Source organism: Rhinatrema bivittatum, chromosome 4, assembly GCF_901001135.1.
Source record: "Rhinatrema bivittatum chromosome 4, aRhiBiv1.1, whole genome shotgun sequence".
Classification (NCBI taxonomy): domain Eukaryota; kingdom Metazoa; phylum Chordata; class Amphibia; order Gymnophiona; family Rhinatrematidae; genus Rhinatrema; species Rhinatrema bivittatum.
Window position 1 is genome coordinate 456,867,387 of NC_042618.1, and position 20,504 is coordinate 456,887,890.

General features: G+C 45.0%; 1 protein-coding gene across 6 annotated transcripts in view; it reads right to left on the minus strand.

Moving 5' to 3' along the window:
• The window catches only part of ACSS3 (acyl-CoA synthetase short chain family member 3), a 178,453-nt gene that overhangs the window by 27,709 nt on the left and 130,240 nt on the right, over window positions 1-20,504 (minus strand). For all 6 annotated transcript variants that reach the window (XM_029597103.1, XM_029597104.1, XM_029597108.1 and 3 more), the window contains 2 exons: window positions 16,754-16,817; window positions 1,212-1,293 (listed from right to left, as the gene is read on the minus strand). In XM_029597103.1, coding sequence (XP_029452963.1) covers window positions 1,212-1,293; window positions 16,754-16,817 — 146 coding nt within the window. The remainder of the gene's footprint in view (window positions 1-1,211; window positions 1,294-16,753; window positions 16,818-20,504) is intronic.

The following is a 20,504-nucleotide window of genomic DNA, read 5'->3' on the forward strand; positions in this document are numbered from 1 at the left end:
CCTTGGCCGAGACCCCCAACCCCGGGGGTCTCGGCCAAGGCCCCCGGGGTTGGGCTCAGGCCTCAGCCATGACCGCGGCATCGCTCTCGGGCCTAGGTCATGGCTCCTCCAAGTCATGCTCAGGCTTTCTTTGCTGAAATGACGCTGTTCTCTTGGGAGGCACCAGAGTAAATTAATTCCCAGCACATCTTCCCCAGTGGAGGGCGCCATTTTGATGTATAGTGACACAATTAGGGCTTTAGACCGGGCTGTGGCATCAGGCCTGGGTCCAGGCCAAGGCCCCACTGTAGGGATATGGTCTCCGGACCGGGCCGAGACGTTGGGTCTAGACCAGTCTCCTGCCTAGGCAGAGGCTCAAGCACTGGGACCCAGCCTCTGGGTCAGACCCCAGTTTCTGGACCAGGCCCCAGCCTAGGCCCAGGCATCAGATCCAGTTGTCAAAAGCCTGGATCTTGCTTAGGGCCTAGGCCAAAGTCCTGGCAACCTATCGTAGCCTATGCTTACGCAAGGCTGAAGTTTCAGTCTGGGCCTAGGTGTCAAGACCAGGCCCTTAAGATTGTTCCTGACGTCTAAGCCCTTGCGTAGGCCTAGGCCACTATAGGTCACTGCAATCTCGGCCTAGGATTATGCAATGCCCATGCTATGGCATCAGATCCCCCTCTACCCGGGCTGGGAGGATCCCAGACCCGGAATTTTATCGGGTGCAACGGTTGGGTGGGGGGCATGGTAGGCCTCAAGAAGCCCCATTTCTTTTCTCTTATTTTTTTTTTTTTAACATACACTAGACAAAATGAAATTTGTGGGAAACCAAACCCCCAAAAACAAAATGAAACAAAATTGTTTCTTCTTCCCACCCCTAATATGAAAGTAATCTAAGACCTCAGTGACGCTGCACTATTTAAACCCGGTCTAACTGTGCTGTTTCTTCACTGACAGGAGGAAGAGAGGCGAACTTGAAAGCTAGTCGCAGATGTATTAAGTTCAATTAAAAAGTGTTTGACAACTCTTAATTTCACATATCCAGGTGTTCTAACATGGCAACAGAAATTCTCAGTTTACTATGCACAATTTTCCTGGCAACGTAGTTACGTGTAAGCTGAAAAGAGATATGGCCAGAAATTGGCATCAACACCAGCACTTTCTATAAAGGAATATCTAAAACGTTACTGCGGATAGGGTAAAATGATTATTTTGTAATCAATGAAACCTACTGGAAATTTCTGAAAATATAAATTCTTAAATGCTTCTTCGTTTTCCCAAAGAGATGAAAAGGCTCCAGGAGGCAAAGGTAACCTGAAATGAAAGGACAAAAGAAGTTGAAACACAACCCCGCCATCTGGGACACAACCTCTAGCTAAATTCTTCACAACAGGGCATTTCACAGCTGTAGAGAAATATCACATGCAACTTGAGTTGCAATAAGTACAAATCACAACTTCTGCCCTGTTCTAAAATTATTTTCCAGTCAGTCACATCAGCTCTGGGTAACTCATACAATGAATGTCTGCATAAGTATTTGAATGCTTCTATGGGTGCGATTTATAAACAGAAAAGCTCGTATCCTACACTTGCTCTAGTAAACATAGGGGCAGTGAATTTCCAATATAGGGGTGAATTTTCAAGGTATTTATGCGCAAAATAGCTTTACTCGAGCACAGGGTATTTTATAAATATCAAAAGCCTCCGCAAATTTTCGGTCTCGTGGGCAAATTGCGGTCTAGGGGCATTCCAGGGCGGGCCCAAGAAGTTCGCACGCAGGTTGCAAGTTTAAGAGATTTGCGCTCATACATTTGACAACTTATAGTCATGCAATTTTACACCTAATTATTTTGCTGATTTGATATCGGACTGGTTGGTTGGTTGGTTGGGAGGTCTGGGTGAACAGGAGGGTAGTTCAGAGTGAAGACTTAGGAGGGTCTCTATGTCCTGGAGGAGGACTGGGTGAACTGGGGAGATTTGGGCAAACTGGTGATTTCAATTATGTGCGCTTCTTTTAAAATATACTGACTTCTGCATGGAAAAACAGGGTTTTACAAGATCAAGTCACAATTTGTTTTGCGCAGAAAATATATGCACATATATTTTTTTAATAGACAAGAAAAATACATGTTTGCAACGCATTGCAGATATTTGCACATAAGAAAACATACGCACATACATTAGGGGATACATGTGCGCATTTTAGATTCTGTGCATACCTGATACATGCAGGTTACAAAATAGTGTGGTAGATTCCGCGCAGCCATATACAAGGCCGCCCAGAGTTGTGGTGGGAGCCACAAACTTTATAAAACACCACGCACCTCTGCCCCAAAAGTAGGTGTGAATATTGATAGTGCAGGAAACTGAATAAGAACATGCCATACTGGGTCAGACAAAGGGTCCATCAAGCCCTGCATCCTGTCTCCAACAGTGGCCAATCCAGGCCACAAGAACTTGGCATATACCCAAAAACTAAGTCTATTCCATGTTACCGTTGCTAATAATAACGGTGGTTATTATATAAGTCAGCTTAATTAATAGAAGGTAATGGACTTCTCCTCCAAGAACTTATTCAATCCTTTTTTAAACACATCTATACTAACTGCACTAACCACATCCTCTGGCAACAAATTCCAGAGTTTAATTGTGCGTTGAGTGAAAAAGAACTTTCTCCGATTAGTTTTAAATACTTCTGCTACCCATTTTACAGAAGTATGCACATATTTTATATGCATAATAATTAGGACGTAAATAACAGAGTTAAACCAGGAGGAAGGTATTTTATGAAGAATGCTCATCCTCTGCTTCTGAAAGTAGTCGTGTATGTACTCGTAATTACCAGTTCACCAACACTTCCACCAGTTCAAGCAAACTCTCTAGCACTTCACCCTGACCCCACGCCACTTAATCCAGACTTCCCAGTCAAAAACTGCAGGGGGAAAAAAAAAAGACGAGTTCAATTTCACTTCCATGTCTTCATTAGCAGATGCGAAAGCATACGGACAAATTCAGTGTAATCTGTGCATGATTATCGCTTAGAAAATAGCAACTTGTGCGCAAATTTCTGAACCCCACCCTGGAATTCCCCTAACCACCCTTTTTTTCCCTTTTATGTTCACGTGCAATACTACTACTACATGCACATTTCAGGGTCTTGCATAATCCCAATTTTATATGCACAAACATTTTGAAAATGTACCCCCCCCCCCTCAGGGAACACTGTAAACACTGTAAACAGAAAATGTTATGGCCGACTTCAAGCAGAGCCCTCCAGGGCCATCTAATGTACGCCTACTATTAAGCATGGTTATATCTCAATTATTCAAATCCACAAGAACGGAGCAGAAATAGCACTCCAAATATAGCAATATCAAACCCCAAAGAAGTGCAAAAGATTTAAAGGTTCAAACTTTTAAATTCTTTCAAGGCAAATATTTGATTTATTTTCAATGCGGCAACTCCATTGCTCACAAGTCAGACTCAGCAAGTTCTCTTTCAGGGTCCCCCTACACGAACCCCGTGTTTCGCCCGAAGGCTGCGTTGGGAGGGACAAAGTAATTTTAAGAAACTTTAAACGCAAGGAAGAGTTCTTACAGCTGACACGTCCTTGCTGTGGTCAGCAATGGAGTTGCCGCATTGAAAATAAATCAAATATTTGCCTTGAAAGAATTTAAAAGAATCTTTTGCACTCCTTTGGGGGTTTGATATATCTCAATTATTGCCTGAGGAAAATACATATTGAAAATACATATTGAATCCACACTGCTCAATTCTTTACTCTGCAATCTGTATTTATTTACATGCACACAGAGCCCAATTTTCATTAGTCTGTGTAAACTGCCAAATGCACGTGCAAGTGCCAAATGCACGTGTAAGTAGGCAGTGGAGATTTATGCTCGTATTTTATAAACCATGTGATGGATGTCACACGGTTTATAAAATACTGTGTATTTCTGTCCTGAAAGTAGACAAGTACATTTGTAATGCAGGAACACACATACTCTCTCTACCCTTTTAATAAAAGTACCTGCATATATTTTGCACACACATTTCTAGCATGTGCATGCAATAACCCTGAGTTACACATGGGAGGCAGAATGTATGTCACCTGTTTCTGAAAATACTTGCATACATCAGCTCGCCGACACCTCCACCAATTCGCTCAGACCTCCTTACCAAAAGACAAGCTCAATTTCATGTCTGCAACTTAATTTGCAGGTGTACAAGTGTACATACAAGTTCAGTAATGTATGCATATATACCGCTTACAACATGCGTGAGCATACTTCCAAATCCCACCCCAGAATGCCCCTAAATTACCAAATTTTCTCTCAGTTAATGCTTATGAGCGTATTTGCAAAGTTTCCAAACAGCATATACCTGTGGTCTTGCTACTTACACACTTATATGCTGAATTTATGTGCATAACCACCACGTTACTACTTGAAAACTACCCCACAGAGATCAATTTTTAAAACTAAGAGTCTCATTTACTAAGCTGCAGTATTTTTCTCAGAGGGGACAATACTGTGCAGTTTACTAAGCTGTGGTACTTGGTATTGCAACTCTGTAAACCCCATGGAATTTTCCCAAGGGTAAAATACCACTTTAAAAAAATACCGTGGCTTTATGGCCCCTGCCAATAGTGCACAATGGCAGCCCAGGGTTTTGGGGCAGCCATGCCTTAAAGGAGCCCATTGACCCAGTCTAACACCTCCCCAAAAAGGGTCAAAATACCCCCTTGTTCCACCCACCTCTGCCAACCATGGAGATGGCCAAAGTTCCCCCCAAAATTTTAATTTATACAAACCCCTGAAGGCAGGCCCCACCCCTAACCTCACCATAGCCCCTCCCCCCCTGGAATTACCAAATTTGTCTTAGTTGACTAGAGGGGCCTGAAACACCTCCTAGATGCTGGATCTGGTGACAGCTATTTTCCAAAATGGCACCAGCTGCTCCTGTCATGCGATAGTGACCAGCCAGCTGGCCAAGCCATTTTGGAAAACAGCAGAGCTGGATCCAAAGCTTAACGGGTGCTCTGGGCCCCTACTAGACCACCAGGGCAAATTTGGTATGTTGGGGGGGGGGGGCTGTGCTCTGGGAGGGGCTATTTATGGCAAAGGGGTGGGGTTTGTCTAAATGAAAAATGTTCAATGGGCAAGGGGAATTTTGGGCACCTTCAGGTACAGCGGGGAAGGGGGTATCTCCTGAAACCCTAGGAGTCTTTCACTTTTTTAGGGGGTGCTAGATAGGGCTGATGCTCCCAGAGGAAGTTAGGTACAACTCTTAAATTGTAGATATCTTTGAATCAAAAATCATGCAACTTGCGATTTTTGAGACAAGCCACATGATTCGATTTGCATGCATTAGGGTAGTAATGCAAAAGCATGCTAATCCACTCATTTGCATACATGTGATGCCAGCGGCAGAATAACTTGTATTCTAATAACTACGCATTATCACTGCATTAGGCCATTTACCACATTGTAAATGGCCTAATGCTGCTTAGCAAATGAGACCCTTAGCTGGTCATTTTGGCTGAATCTAGTCAGATTTTTTTTTTTTTTTTATTAACTGAAAATCATCTTAAATCTGGCAGGCTAAAAATTAACCAGATAGATTTCAGCCACTCAAACCGTAAGCTTACAAACAGCAGACTAGGGCTGGAATCACGAACCAGCTAAGTCCCCTCTCATCCTCCTTAAGTTTCAACGAAGAGCAGGGCTCAGAGATATTCCAGTACATCTTACCCCCTCCCCATAAACACGTCCCTCTGAAGTTGTAATGAAGAGCCTGCCGACAGCCGCTCTGATAGCCTCCTCCTAGTGGCCCAAAATTGCAATGAAGAACTGTCCAAAAGCCCCTCTGATACCCATCCCCCCACCACCACAGGCTAAAGTTGAATGCAAGTGCAGACTGCAATTCTCCCCCCCCCCCCCCCCCCCCCCATCTACCCAGTTTCGTTATAAAAAAAAAATTGCCCCATCATCCCTCAAAACCTCCCCAAGCTGAGCTGGAAGACACAAGCTTACCTCCTCCCCAGATGCCAAGCATTTTAATGCCTAGAGCCAGGATTTTTCAGTGTTTGAAAAAAATGAACACTAATAGCAAATGTAAAGAGCAGAAATAACTCAAAGGTTTAATGAAAGTTTATCCCATAACATCTAGAAGAGGGATTCCCAACCTTTTCATGTGCAGGGACCCTTTTCAACATTCAAAAGTTTAGGGACACCCCCCCCCCCCCCCATTCTGTCCTCACCAGTCTCATTTCCTCAAATACTTTACATGTAGGGACTTCAAAATGATCTCTGTTGATGGTCTGTCCCTCCCACCCCTTCCTTGATCCCTGGCAGCCTTCCATCCCAACCCTCCTTATGATCACTGGTAGTCATCTCTCCTGTCTGCCCTTCCCCAATGACCCCTCCAAACTGCCTTCCCTCCTGCTATATCCTCCTGTGGTCCCCTTCACTGATCCTTTCCCTTTGGGCCCCATTTCTGAATGCCTTCTCTTCTGCCCTGCTTCCCCCCACCCTTGACCTCTTCTCAAGTGCCTTTCCTCTTGCCATCTCCTTCCTGGTCATCTCCCTTCTAGCCTCCTCACTTGAACCCTGAGCGCTTTCTCTCCTGTTCCGCATCTATACACCCATGGTCACTTCCTGAATGCCTTCCCCTCTGCTATCTTCCCCCCTGCAGCACCTTCTCCAGGTCCTCTCTCTCTTGCACTCTTCTCTCATCCCCTTCCTGAGAGCCTTCCCTTCTGCTCTGCACCCCCCCCCCCCTGACTCCTTCCCAAGTGCCTTACATTCTTCCATCGCTCCCGTGTCCTCTTCTCTGGACCTCTCCATCCTGGCCCCTTCCTGAGTATTGCCTGCTATCTTCCCTCATGCTTTCATCCGCTCTCATGGCCCATGTACCGGTTCTCTCCCTCCTGCATTCCATCATGAGTGCTACCTTCCAATGGACCCTTCCCAAATACCTTCCCTGCTTCACCGCACCCAAAACACCTTCCCGAGTGCTCTTCCATCTGCCTCTCCTCCATAGTTTCTTCCTAAGTGTTCTCCCTTCTGCCCTCTACTGCCTTCTATGCCCCTTCCTGAGTACTTGTTTTATTCTCCTCAGACTGTGTGATGGCTCCCAAATGGTCCCTTCCTCCTGCACTCCTTCCCTCCACCCCCAACCCGACCAGACTAATCACTCAGTGCAGATTTTCTCTTTCAGTTTTAACCCAGCAAGGCAGCCAGAGCATGTGCAGTAGCAGCCACAGATGCTCCTCAAGGTTACGTTCCTGCTTGCTGCCTCCTCCAATCATGTGCATCAGCAGCTAATTTGGATGCCGGAGGCATCACGCTTCCCCTCCTCCTCTTTGTGTGACTCCAGATTCCTTGTGGTGAAGACCAGTTGCACTCTTCCCTGCTTCCTCTTCGTGCCAATTCTGGTTCCCCATGGCAGCAATCAGCCCTGCTCTTCCCATGCTGATTTGGGCTCCTCATAGCAGCTATCGGTCCCATTCTTTCCCCAGTTCCTCTCTGCATAGTTCCGGGCTCCTCGAGACTGATCTTCCTTCTTCTCTTGACAAAGGTGACGTGGGATCAGCACTTCTCAGAGGTCAGGGTGGCTTCTTTTTCTTAGCAGTTGCACTTTGGTTGACTTCCTTCCAGCGGACCCCTTGTGTGATCTCATGGACACTTAGGGGCCTACGGACCCTAAATTGGACAACTGCTGATCTAGAGAACATAAAGACTGTTGTTTTAAAGCTGATACTAGCTGAATAGACATTTTTTTTATGAGACACTTTAATTAGTTTTTGTGTTTGTATATTGGGAGAGGAGTTGGCTTCTGTGTTGTGACTTTAATTAGTTTGCCATTTTCATGTATTGTAAGATTAAACTATTATATCATGCATTGCTCAATGTGTGGGTACTTTAATGGACTAGGGTGGGGTAGTTTTGCTTAATTTACTAAGCATGTAACTATGTGTACTGATGATGTATTATGTTTGCTGTAAATCACAACAAGCTTCCAGGTAGCAAATGTAAAAGTAAATTAAAATGTACATCTTGCCTGCATTTGCAACATAAAAAATGACATGGGAATTCTGAACTGTAACCTCCTTGACTGCAGCCAAGTTTTGCAGCTTGCAATATTAAATTCCAGTCCAGCTGGCTTCCAGGCTGGGTGTGCTGTTTCCCCAGCAATAGAAAATAATCAGTCTTCTTTCTACAGGCACCATAACCCTGCAGAGTGTTGGTGGTCATGACTTGTTACTGCCTTCAGTCGCTTAGGGAACCAAAATTTTCATTTGATTTAAGAGTCAACAGTAGCTGAAAATATTAACTGTGCAATGACTGGATTTCAATCTGCTGAGAGTACGAACTCTAATCAACTTTGTTAGATGGTATCTCCTAGTAGCTAAATGGTGTTGTGCCGGAGGTGGACCCTTGGGCCGAGGTGGGGTTGACACAACCTGTAGGAGGGATCCTACGAGTCCCCACCGTCGGCAGGCAGAGTGGGCTGAAGGACGGAGGCCAGCTGGCGCTTCACCAATACCAGCCCTCATTCCCCGCGGGTTGAGCCTTTGGGTACCGGGGCCGGCTGGACTTAGGTGGGTCTCCATAGATCGTCATCGATGGAAGAACAGAGAGGTCAGCCCAGAGGCAGCAACAGTGGAATGGAAAAGTCTGTACTGGACGAGGCGGAGTCCCAGAGACCTGGGCGCCAATAGAACCAAAGTCAGACAGGGAGCACCCGAGCAAGAACAGGCCGAAGCCTGAATAGGCCAAGTCCAGGACATAGACTGAAGAGGCATCATAGAGCAAGCTGGAGTCAGGGCCGGCAGCAATCAAGAAGTGGTGGCAAGACAAGGCTGAGGTCTGGACGAGGAGAGAGTCAGTAGCGTAGTCCGGCAATGCAGAGGTCCGGGCTTGGAGAGAGTCAATAGAATAGTCAGGCAATGCAGAGGTCCGGTCTTGGAGAGAGTCAATGGCGTGGTCAGGCAATGCAGAGGTCCGGGCTTGGAGAGAGAGTCAGTAGTGTAGTCAGGCAATGCAGAGGTCTGGGCTTGGAGAGTCAGTAGCGTAATCAGGCAATGCAGAGGTCCGGGCTTGGAGAGAGTCAGTAGCATAGTCAGGCAATGCAGAGGTCTGGGCTTGGAGAGTCAGTAGCATAATCAGGCAATGCAGAGGTCCGGGCTTGGAGAGAGTCAGTAGCATGGTCAGGCAATACAGAGGTTGTGTCTGAGAAAGCAATCCGAGGAAACATTAGGAATCAGGAACGAAGGAGAACAGGAACAGGAACTTGCGAGGACCAGGAACCAGGAACGCAGGAGGATCACCAGGAGGCAACGAGTACACGACCAGTGTGGAGACCTGTTGCAAAGGCAATCATTGGAAGCCGAGCCCGGCCTTAAGTACCGAAGCTCCGGCGACATCATCATCCGGGGCCGCAGTCAAGTTCCTGCCGCGGGCCCTTCATAAGAGTCAGTATTGTGGGCGCGGCGCTGGACGGCGGAGTCTCTCTGTGGGCCACGCGGAGAGGCCCGACGCGGAGCACAGGAATCTGTAGCTGAAGTTGAGGCACTGGGAGCAGCCCGAGGACGGAGCCGGCAGCTCACCGCAGCCAGGGAGGAGGAACCAGGCACTGGATTAGCTAGAGAGAGGTGAGGCGGCCAGGCCACAGGTTTGCTGCTGCCGGCACGCATAACAAATGGTCTAGTAACATAGTAATGACAGCAGAAAAGGATCAAATAGTCCATCCAGTCTGCCGAGAAAGCTTCTTATCTTCCATGTCGTGCAGGTTACCCCCGTGTTTCTCTTAAGGATAGCAAATGCCGTTCCATGTAATTATCCCCAAGACTTATAATAACCCATAAAAATGTACTGCTAGCAACACTGTTACTGGGCAATGAGCCTTCTTGAAAATTCAGACCATGCTGCTTGACATGCTTTGCTTATGGACTTGACCTTAGAAGCAGTCCTGTGCTTTTTCCCTTATGTCTGCATGCATATCAGTACCCGAGACCTGTATAGGTCAGGGCCTATGTTGGTTGTCATCTGAATCCAATTCTCCCCCATGAGTAGGCAGACATCTAAAGAACTGGTGTAAGCCATCATTACAGTCAATAATTTTGGAAAGAACTTCCCATTTTTAATATTAATAACTGAGAAAGAAGTCTCTGCATGGCCAGCATCAAACTCTTCAATACAAATTCTTCCAGAAGAATCAATCTCTTTATTGGGTGACAGGCATGACAGATTACTCTTCCCCTTCAATTCAAACCTTCTGAAAGCACATTCCCCCACCCCCCATGACCCAATTTAATGTGTTAAGCGAAATACAGCCCTATTTTACTGTTTATTGCATAAAAATACCTTTGAAAGTAAATTATAATTCATATAATCATATGGCAAGTGCAATTACAAGATGAAGAGGAAAAAAATTCAGCAAGCAAGAAAGACTGTTTTTCTTTCAAATGTAGGATTTATTTGAAATATTTGTTGTTGAACTATTGAGAGGGGCAGTAATTTTAACAGGTAAAAAATCCTCTGGCAAATGAAGTGTGTTGAAGAACAACAAAATGGATATCAAAAATAGTACACAATGATCTGCCATCTAACAATAAACTCGCTCAATAGTGAGCCTGGACAGACTGCTGCTGGAAGCCAGATGGTCATAATATGTGCTGTGTCTAGATGAAATTCAGAATGAAGTACATGTCACAATGTACTCAGATCCTTGTTTGTCACTCTAAGTGAACAAAACAATAAAACAGCTGCCAAGAAGCTGTCACCTCACTACCGTGAGCAGCTGTTGACAGCCCACATGTTATTGCGCCTGTCATCTTATTAACCAATAAACTCAAGCGGCATCTTCACAGAATACTACCTGCTATCATGTATATATGTTTCTCCTCTGTTTAAAATCTTGTCTTTCCTAAATACGTCAAAAGGTGATGGATTCTGCTGCGCCAGTCTAGGTACACGCGCTATAATATACCACCAGGTCTTAACACCAACACTCGTATCACTTGGAGGAAAACGGAACATTGAGATTTCCCATATTGGTCATTATCATTATAACTTCCAGACTGACTGATAGCATGTACACTAGAGACAAAGCAAGACAGGTGAGATATTACAGACACACTTAAATCCCTGAAAAGGTATTAATAATGCACAAAAAGCAAACCTGTTTCAAGGGACAGGAAGTCCCTTGAAACAAGTCATGACATGAGGCCCCAAGGGAGAAGAAATGTCAGGAAATATTTTTCCTTGCAGAAGATGGTGGAAGCAAGGAACGCCCCTCCGGCACTGGCGGAGAGCATGGGATAAGCAAAGAGGGTAGGAGAATTGGTCTTTACCTGCTAATGTTTGTTCCCTCAGTACCACGGATCAGTCCAGACTCCTGAGTTTATGCATCCCTGCCAGCATATGGAGACAGAGAAAGTTTTACCGACACTGCTAATTAATCCCTGGTGCCACTTGCAGTTCCTCAATATTGATCTGTAACCAAGCACAAAAAACTTGCAAAAACTGGTAAAAATAACAAAACAACTTAACAAATTTAGAAAAAACCTTTTCAACAAGCCTGTATGCCATACCATGAAAAAAATAGTATTTCGGATTAAGAAAAAATGCAGCTGAGCGAACGACTCTCCAGGCGGGTTCTAGTCTGATCCATGGTATTACAGGAATGAAAATTAGCAATTAAGAACCAATTTTCCTTTCCCTGTACATACCCGGATCAGCCAGACTCCTGGGATGTACCAAAGCTCCTACTTAAGGTGGGACCTGGAGAGTCCCGCTTGCAAGACACTCTCGCCAAACAACCAAAACTCCAAATCCCCTACATCCAGACGATAATGCCTCACAAAAAAAAAGTATTCAGAGACTTCCAAGTCGCCGCTCTACAAATTTCCTGTGGCAAAACCAACTGAGCCTCCGCCCACTAGGCTGCCTGTGAACGCCTTGAGTGCGCTCTCAAACCTTCAGGCACCTAACGCCCCTTGAGAATGCATGTCGACCCAATAGCCTCCTTGAGCCACATTGCAATGGTAGCCTTGGAAGCCTGGGTACTTCTCTTCGAACTGTTTCATAAAACAAAAAGATGGTCTGACCTCCTAAAATCATTTGTTTCTTTGAGATATCTCATCAAAGCAGAAGAATCCAACTCCAGAAAGGCCAGATGCTCCTCCACCTGATTTAAATAAAATACAGATACCACCTTCAGAAGACATGAGGGTACCATCCACAAGGACACTCCTGAGTCCAAAATCTGTAGGAACAGATCACGGCAAGACAATACCTGCAACTTAGAGCTTCTCCTCACTGAACAAATGGCCACTAGAAAACCAACCTTTAAGGTCAAATCTTTAAGCGTCGCTCTGCGAAGAGTTCAGAAGGTGACTCATATAAACCTCTGAGAACAAGATTAAGATTCCAGGATGGACAAACTCTCCTTACAGGAGGGCGCAAATTCTTAGCCTCCGAAGAAATCTAACCACATCAGGATGAGAAGAAGACAGTGAGCAACCTTCCACCACCACGCAGACAAGCAAGAGCCGCTACCTGAATCCTAACAGACCAACCCTTCTTGAAGAAAGGAAAAAATCTGAGATATCAAAGACCAGAAGGCCTGTACTCCATTAGCTACACACTAGGCCTCAAAAACTTTCCAGACCCACACATATGACAATGAAGTAGACGCCCATCTAGCCTGCAAAAGAGTAGCAATAACTGTCTCTGGATACCCTCTGCATCTCAAATGCAGCCTCTCAAAAGCCAAGCCGCTAGACAACATCAACCGGCCTGGACTGAAAATATGGGGCTCTGACGAAGAAGGCACAGAAGGTGATTGAAGTACAACAGCCCATCCACCTCCAAATTGACCAGGTCCGTGAACCACGACCGATGGGGGCACTCTGGGGCTACCAACACCACTTTGCCCGGGGTTTCTCTCTGATGCAACACCTTGCCTACCAGAGGCCAAGGAGGAAATACGTAAAGCAGAACCTCCCAAGGCCAGGGTAGTATTAGAGCATCAACTCACTCGGCCCTGTACTCTCGTCTTCAGCTGTAAAATTGCACCACCTTCGCTTTGAGATGAGTCACCATTAGATCCACATGGGGACAGCCCCACCTTTCTCGGATGAGTTGCATTGCTGTCTCAAACAGCTCCCACTCCCCTGGGTCTAGCACACTGTGACTTAGAAAATCCTCCTGAACATTTTCGACCCCCCTGCAATGTGTGACACTGCAATCCAGTCCAAGTGTAGCTCCTGAGCCTCCTGGACCACCACTCAACTCTTGACTCCTCCTTGCTGATCGATGTATGCTACGGTCGTCGCATTGTCTGACAAAACCCTCACCGACCAGCCTCAAACCAAAGGTAGAAAAGCAAGTAACGCCAACCTCACTGCCCTGGTTTCTAAGCGATTGATAGACCAAGAGGCTTCCTTGGCTGACCAAGTGCCCATGGCCGACTGCCACTGACATACTGATCCCCATCCAGAGAGACTGGCATTGGTAGTAAGAATTATCCATTCCGAGTCCTCCAGATCGACCCAACGAACCAGACTGGACATTAGCAACCACCAAGACAGACTGTCCCGCGCACAACCCTCAAGTGGCACAGGCAGATGAAACTCCTCTGATTGCAGATTCCATTGCACCAACAGAGCCCTCTGCAGCGGTCTCATATGACAAACGCCCATGGTATCAACTCCAGCGTTGAAGCCATTGAGCCCAGAACCTGAAAAAAATCCCAGGCCCTGAGTACTTGCAAAGTCAACAATCCCCAGACTTGATTTTGCAACTTGCACACGCTCTCCTCCGTCAGAAAACCTTGCCTTCCAGCGTGTTGAACCATGCTCCCGGATAGTCGAGAGTTTGAGACTTAACCAGATGGCTCTTTGCCAAATTTGCCACCCAGCCTAGAGATTCCAGAGTAATTATCACCTTCTGCACCACAGTGCGACAACCATCCTCAGACTTTGCCCTGATGAGCCAGTCATCCAGGTAAGGGTGCACCAGCAGTCTCTTGTGCCGTAATGCCGCCGCAACCACCACCATTACTTTGGTGAATATGCATGGCACCATGGCCAGCCCAAAAGGAAGAGCCTGAAACTGGAAATGCTGACCCAGCACCATAAACCTCAGAAAACGCTGGTGATGTGGGCAAATGGGGATATGCAGGTATGCCTCCGTCAGGTCCAAAGAAGCCAGAAACTCTTCCTTGCGACCTGCTCGGCACTCCGGCGTACAGGGAGAGAAGCCGCATGAGAGTCTGTACGACTTTGAGACTGTTTCACCTCCACTGGACCCTCCGGTGGCCCTTCCCCTCCTGAAACAAAAGCAGCACAGAGTACCAAACGGCTCAGATGTGCCACAGCCACGCACCATAACACCACAGCGGGGGGAAAAGAAAAACCTGCACTGACTCTGAAAAAAGCTGGGAGAGGCCAAATAAGTCCTTCTCCCCTTACCGCTCTACCGAGAAGAGCACGGTCGCTTACCTCAGCTCCTTTGGTCCCTTCGTTCTTTATTTAGTCTTTTTTTTTTTTTTATTAACTTTACTAAACACAATTTCACCCTCAGCATGGAAAACAGAGCTGTTCAGCTCTGCAGGAAGATCAGGCTGACTCGAAAAGAAGAGGCACACTGACAAAAAACAGCTGCCTGAGCAGCCTCGTGAAGGGGAGGGATCTGGACCATGAGATTTACACCCCATGGATCACGGATCGAGCGTAAAAAAGGATCACTGACCCCCAGCTCGTCCACCTCAACCAGACAAGGAAGGATCCACCAGGACCCAAAGACCCCCTGGAAGAAAGGCTCACAAAACTAGAAGACTCTCCAGACTGTAGAACTGCAGATTTTGCACCATCCACCATCTGCTGTAGACAGAAAAATACTGAGGAACAGCAGGTGGCACCAGGGATTTTGTCACAGTGTCAGTAAAACTCTGTCTCCATTTGCTGGCAGGGATGCATAAACCCAGGAGTCTGGACTGATCCGGGTACGTACAGGGAATCTTGGTTGTCAAAGTGGAGAGCACAGAAAACATGACCTAGAGGCACGTATTGAAATGTTCAGAGCACTGTACTTAGCTGATTCTACAATAAGTGGTGGGGCCAGGCCTGTCCCAGACCGACAGGCACCTCAGCTTCAACAGCCATGTGGCAGCAGCGGTGGCAAGTTGGAGTACCAGTACCTTATCTCCTGATGAAGAGCACTGCATCCCAGGTCACCTGCCTTTCTGATGGCCTTAGTTGGGGCTACAAGACTATATGTTAAAGTGATTAATATGTAATGATAGCTATCCTAACAAACACAGAAAACATGGCTGGGTTTGTCTGGGCTGTAATGCTACAATCGATCAGCAGCTCAGTTTGATTGGCAAGTTGTACATTCTGTTCTAATTAGAAGTCCTAATGGAAACACAGACACTCACACAGCCTGGTCTGTCCGGCAGGCTACATAGGGGACCTAGGAGGATGGTCAACTGAGCAATGACCACACTAGTATTACTAGCTATTTAGATTAATACAGAGCTGTATGGGTAGACATAGGAAAAACAGAGATCTTGTATACTTTTCTACCCAAGATGATGGAGAACAAAAGAAGAAGCCAAAAATAAGATTGTCGTGGATAAGGAGAAATCTTGCAGATGGGCATACTCTGCAGCTGACAGCTGGGATGTATCCATAACTGTGGGGAGAGTATAACTTGGCAGAGCGCAGCGGCAGGATGGTTTTTTCTGCATTTATCTACTATTGTGATAAAGCCAATGGATTTTGCTTGTTGACTCGGGGTCCGAAACTAATCTTTTTTTTCATGGCTACTAATTACAAATTCTCTGTACAGCATGCTCTATTAGAGAGGTTAAAGATATCCTATGATGCAGGATAACAGCCTGTCATTTTTATCAGCTGAGCAAATCTCCTACTTAAATATTTAATAAAGCCTAAGGGAATGATTTACAGAACAAGGCTGGGTGCACAAAACTTCAGTATTAATAAAGAAACACTGGGTGCGTACTATTTAAATGTAGAGTTAAGGAGGCACCAACTAAAATGCTGCTGGTTCCAGGGAGGCTGTTATTTATATCATTGACATTTGCCTCAGCTCTGCAGATTACAGACTGGTGGGAAAATAGCCTGCAAAAATGTGCTTCCAAATGGAAAAATTTGAATTTTTTTTTTTTTTTAAGATATTATGCCTCAGTAGTAGATAGCTAATTCTCTCTCACACTCACACACACACACACACACACACACTTAACAGATTTTTTTTTTTTTTTATAATGGGGGAATTATATATACTCCCCCTCTCCCACACTACTGAAATGTAAATAGTCTGTGGAGTGCTCTCTTCAAAGAATCATCCAGGCACAAGTAATGGGAAGCCTTCTCTTCACTGTTAACAGGTACTGAGTGCTGTGAAAAACCTCACGTGTGATTTAAAGCACAAATATACAGATGCATTTCTAATGTAAAAATATCAGCTTCACAGTTTGCGAGAGATCCCTGCATCCCATGTGGACATCTCAATTTCATTAAAAAGCTGTTGTCAAGGGATAAATATCTTGAAGAGCTGCTATTGCACTCATATACATCCCTAATAATGCAGATGCGTGCAGCTGATCCATCATAGTGACTGACACCTTATTATATGTGACCTTCACCTTTACAACTGTCCTTCATGGCCTTTAAGCCCTTACAGTAGTAGTTCCTTAGTTAAGAAATGTTTGAGAAGATACAGCATGACATGCTTACTTTACCACAATATTTCCTAACGTCTTGGGCTTCACATGTTCCATATTGTTGTCCAAAATCATAACTGTAATGTAACAACAACAACAAAAAAGAAAGTGAGATGGACGGCACAAAACTCTGCATATACTAGAGCATTAAGTTTCACATTTCTTACAACTGTACAATACAGAGCATTTTGCATTTCTTCATCAAGTCACTTATCTTCTGTTCAAGAGGATGCCAGAGGCAGAAGGAGATAAGCCACTTGCACAAGGTCACACAATCTCAGTGACACAGGAGAGACTCTTGAACTCGTATTTATGACATCTCCAAAGACACAGCATTTCCCCTGCAGGCACACGGACCCACTCAAGATTGCCACAAGGAATATGTGTGACATAGATTTGCAAACTCTGGATCTCCAATGTATGCAAATCTCCTCAAAACCAAAGTGGTTAGGTGTGCCTCCACTTGAGGATTAGGAAATACTGATCTAACCCCAATTAGCCTGTTGTACTCCACACTGGACATATTTTAAAAACTGTTAAAATAAAATAAATAAATGGTTAGAGTAGTGGGTTGTCAATGTTCAAATCCCATAGCTGCTCCTTGTGACTTTGGGCAAGTCATGATTTACTAAGCTGCAATATGCCATTAATGCATGATAATTTCTGCATATCTCATGATAATGGCATTTTGTAGTGATATCATGAGTTATCTGGGCTCAAAACACGCCCTTATAATAAACAGATACTTTGCAAGCTATTTGCATACATAGATTTTGCAAATGCATGCAAACCAGCGAATGCATAGGTAATCCTATGCTAACAAAATAATGTGACTTGCCAGATTTTTAGAAAGCTGCGTTATTTTACTACAACTCAAGAACTGTAAATATTTTCCCATGGGAGCATCAGGATGTTAATGCATGTCCCGTTGCTCCCGTGCTGATATTTAAAGGGCTACATGGCCGGAAAAAGCCTCCCCAAAATGTTAAAATCCCCTTGGGGGGGGGGGGAAGGGTCTTTATAGACCCCCGTACACCTGCTGAGGCAGCCCAGCAAGGCACAAAGGTCCCTGTGTTTAGTGCCCCCCCCTCCCATTCTTTGATACAAGTTCCTGGTGTCTAGTGGCTCCCCACCCTAGTCTACCCCCCAGACACACCCGTAGCTTGAGAAGACAACCCTGGTGTCTAGTAGAGGCCCGGAGTGTCCCCTAGGCTTTGGGTCAGTTGATTCCATTTTCCAAAATGGTGCTGACCGGCCTTAGCCCCTATCGTGATCAGGCAAAGGTCAGTCGGCACCATTTTGAAAGATGGCCTAGAGCTTAGGAGGTGCTCCTGGCTCCACCAGACACCAGGGACTTCTTATAATGTTGAGGGGCAGAATGCCTTGTGGGAGGGTTTGGAACTCCAGGGGAACATTTATTTAAAGGGGAAGGGTTTGAGACGAGGACAGGGCATCACCACACGGCATTAAAAGTTTATATTTTATTTTATTATTTTACTGCAGGTCCGCCTCAGCAGGTGGCGGAGAGAGGTAGGCAGGGGCTTCACTAGACCCAGGGAAGATTTTGGCATGGAGAGAGGAGGGCATATTTTTGGGCCTGTGTGGCTCTTTAACATGATGGTGGCCTGGGCTAAATGGACTGCCACCGTGCATTTTTTCCCTATTTTGGTGTGATATTTTTGTTGTGGGCTTTTTCTGCAATTAAAAATACTCCTTTTTTATTTTATTTTTATACTGTCCACATTATACAACCATCTCTAACATATGTCACCGTTCCTGACACAGAAACATAGAACATGATGGCAAAGGCCCATCTGGTCTGCCAAATGCATGCCCAATGGAGTGCCATAGACACCACCCATTGATTGCCGTCTTTCCTCTCACTTCTTCACCACCAGGAAGCCTCTGCACTTGTTTATCCTATAATACTTTCTGTCTCTACCCCATATCTTGAGATGCCATTCCACCCCCTTTCCATGAAGCTTCCTTACGTTAGTCCTGAGTCTAAATCTCCTTGTGAGCTCTTGTTCTAAACTATTCTTTCCTCTAAAGAGAGGGTTTGCTTCTTGTGCACCTCAGATACCTTTGAGATATTTCAATGCCTCATGTCCTCCTTGTTTCTCTTATCTTCCAGGTCAAAAATATTACAGTCTAACTTCATAAGACATTTCATGTAGACTCTGGGCCACCTCCACCCAACCTATGCACATTTGATGGACCTGCATCCACAATGGGCTGGATTTATAAAAGGTTTCACTGGTAGCTTTAAGAGTTAAGAAGCTGATCATCTGCTTTAAACATTTTCTCACCCCCACTGATCAGCTAAATTTACCCACCAAAATTCACAAGGCAGCCAAATGTAGCCAGTCAAAAAAGGGGCAACTCCAGGGGTATTCCTGAACCAGACAGCATTAACTTGCTAAGTTGAAGTGGCAACCACAGGTGCACAAATAGCTGTCCTAAAAATAGCTGGTCAAATTTAGGGGAATTTTCAACTGAAAACCTAGTCAATAATTGACTGAAAATTAGCCAATTATTTTTGGCACTTTGAAACTTGACCTCAATAATCTAGGTGAGGTCTCACCGAAATCCTGTACAAAAGCAGTATCAACTCTTTTTTTCTACTGGTTATGCCTTTCTGTATGCATCCTAACACCAAATAAAATTATAAATGGTATGACTCAGTCAGACAGATTGGCTGATTGAAGGCTTATATGTAAGGAAGACTACATGGCCAACATTTATTACTGGAACAGGAGTCTAGGAGATAAGACTATGGTGCTGAATATCCCTGAATAAGCTGCTAGTTAGCCGGATAATTCTTATCCAGCTAACTTTAGACCTTTATTAGATCTATCACTTATCCCGTTAACTTAACTGGATACGTTTGAATATCGCTACCTATCCAGATAAGTAGCTACTCCCCGAAATGCCCATATTCTACCCACCACTTAGCAGGATAAGTATTTATCCAGGTATGTGGTGGACACTAAATGTGGCCAGATATTCAACCACCTCCACTTAGCTGGTTAAGTCCTTACTTATCTGGCTAAGTGGCGCTGAACATAGCTTCTGAGAAAAAAAATCTCTGCAAACAAACTTTTGGTTGATATATTGATAAACAGGAAACACAACAAGATAATTCTTGCATCAGTAAGAATGATCTTACTAAGATCCACAAGTGTTTAATTTATCCAATGTCTTCTTTGACCCGTGTCTGTTTAATGGGTCCCTGGAGCTTCCATAACATGTTAACATTCGCAGGCAGCCCTGAATCCAGCCTGCACAGCTATTGAGCCATATGGATGCAGCACACTTAGCTAATGGCCCAAAATCTGAGGCAGATGTGCAGTTTCCAACCCAACCTCTTGTTCAAGTCAGAGGGAGGAAGAAATACCCAGTAGGGCTTTTGAAGCACCTGTAGCCAAGAAGCCATCTGGGTCATTTTAAATAAAGATTAATGGCGATCGGAAACAGCAAACAAAAAAAGATCACAATACTATTTTTTTGGTTTGCAAATAATGCATGCTATGCACTAGTTTCCAAACTAAATATATACAAAGAATTGTGGGATAGGTCAAAGTTTTTGGTTTAGTTCAATTAACCAAACTGAAAATCAACTCATTTGTCACATGTCATTCCTTAGCATTAGCGGAAAGCTATTTCAATAAACACAATGCTTCAGCCCGACAGCCATTTTCACTTGAAAACTACGGAGCTGATTCAAACCTTTGCCCACTCAGAAGGAAGCAGCTCAGACTGAT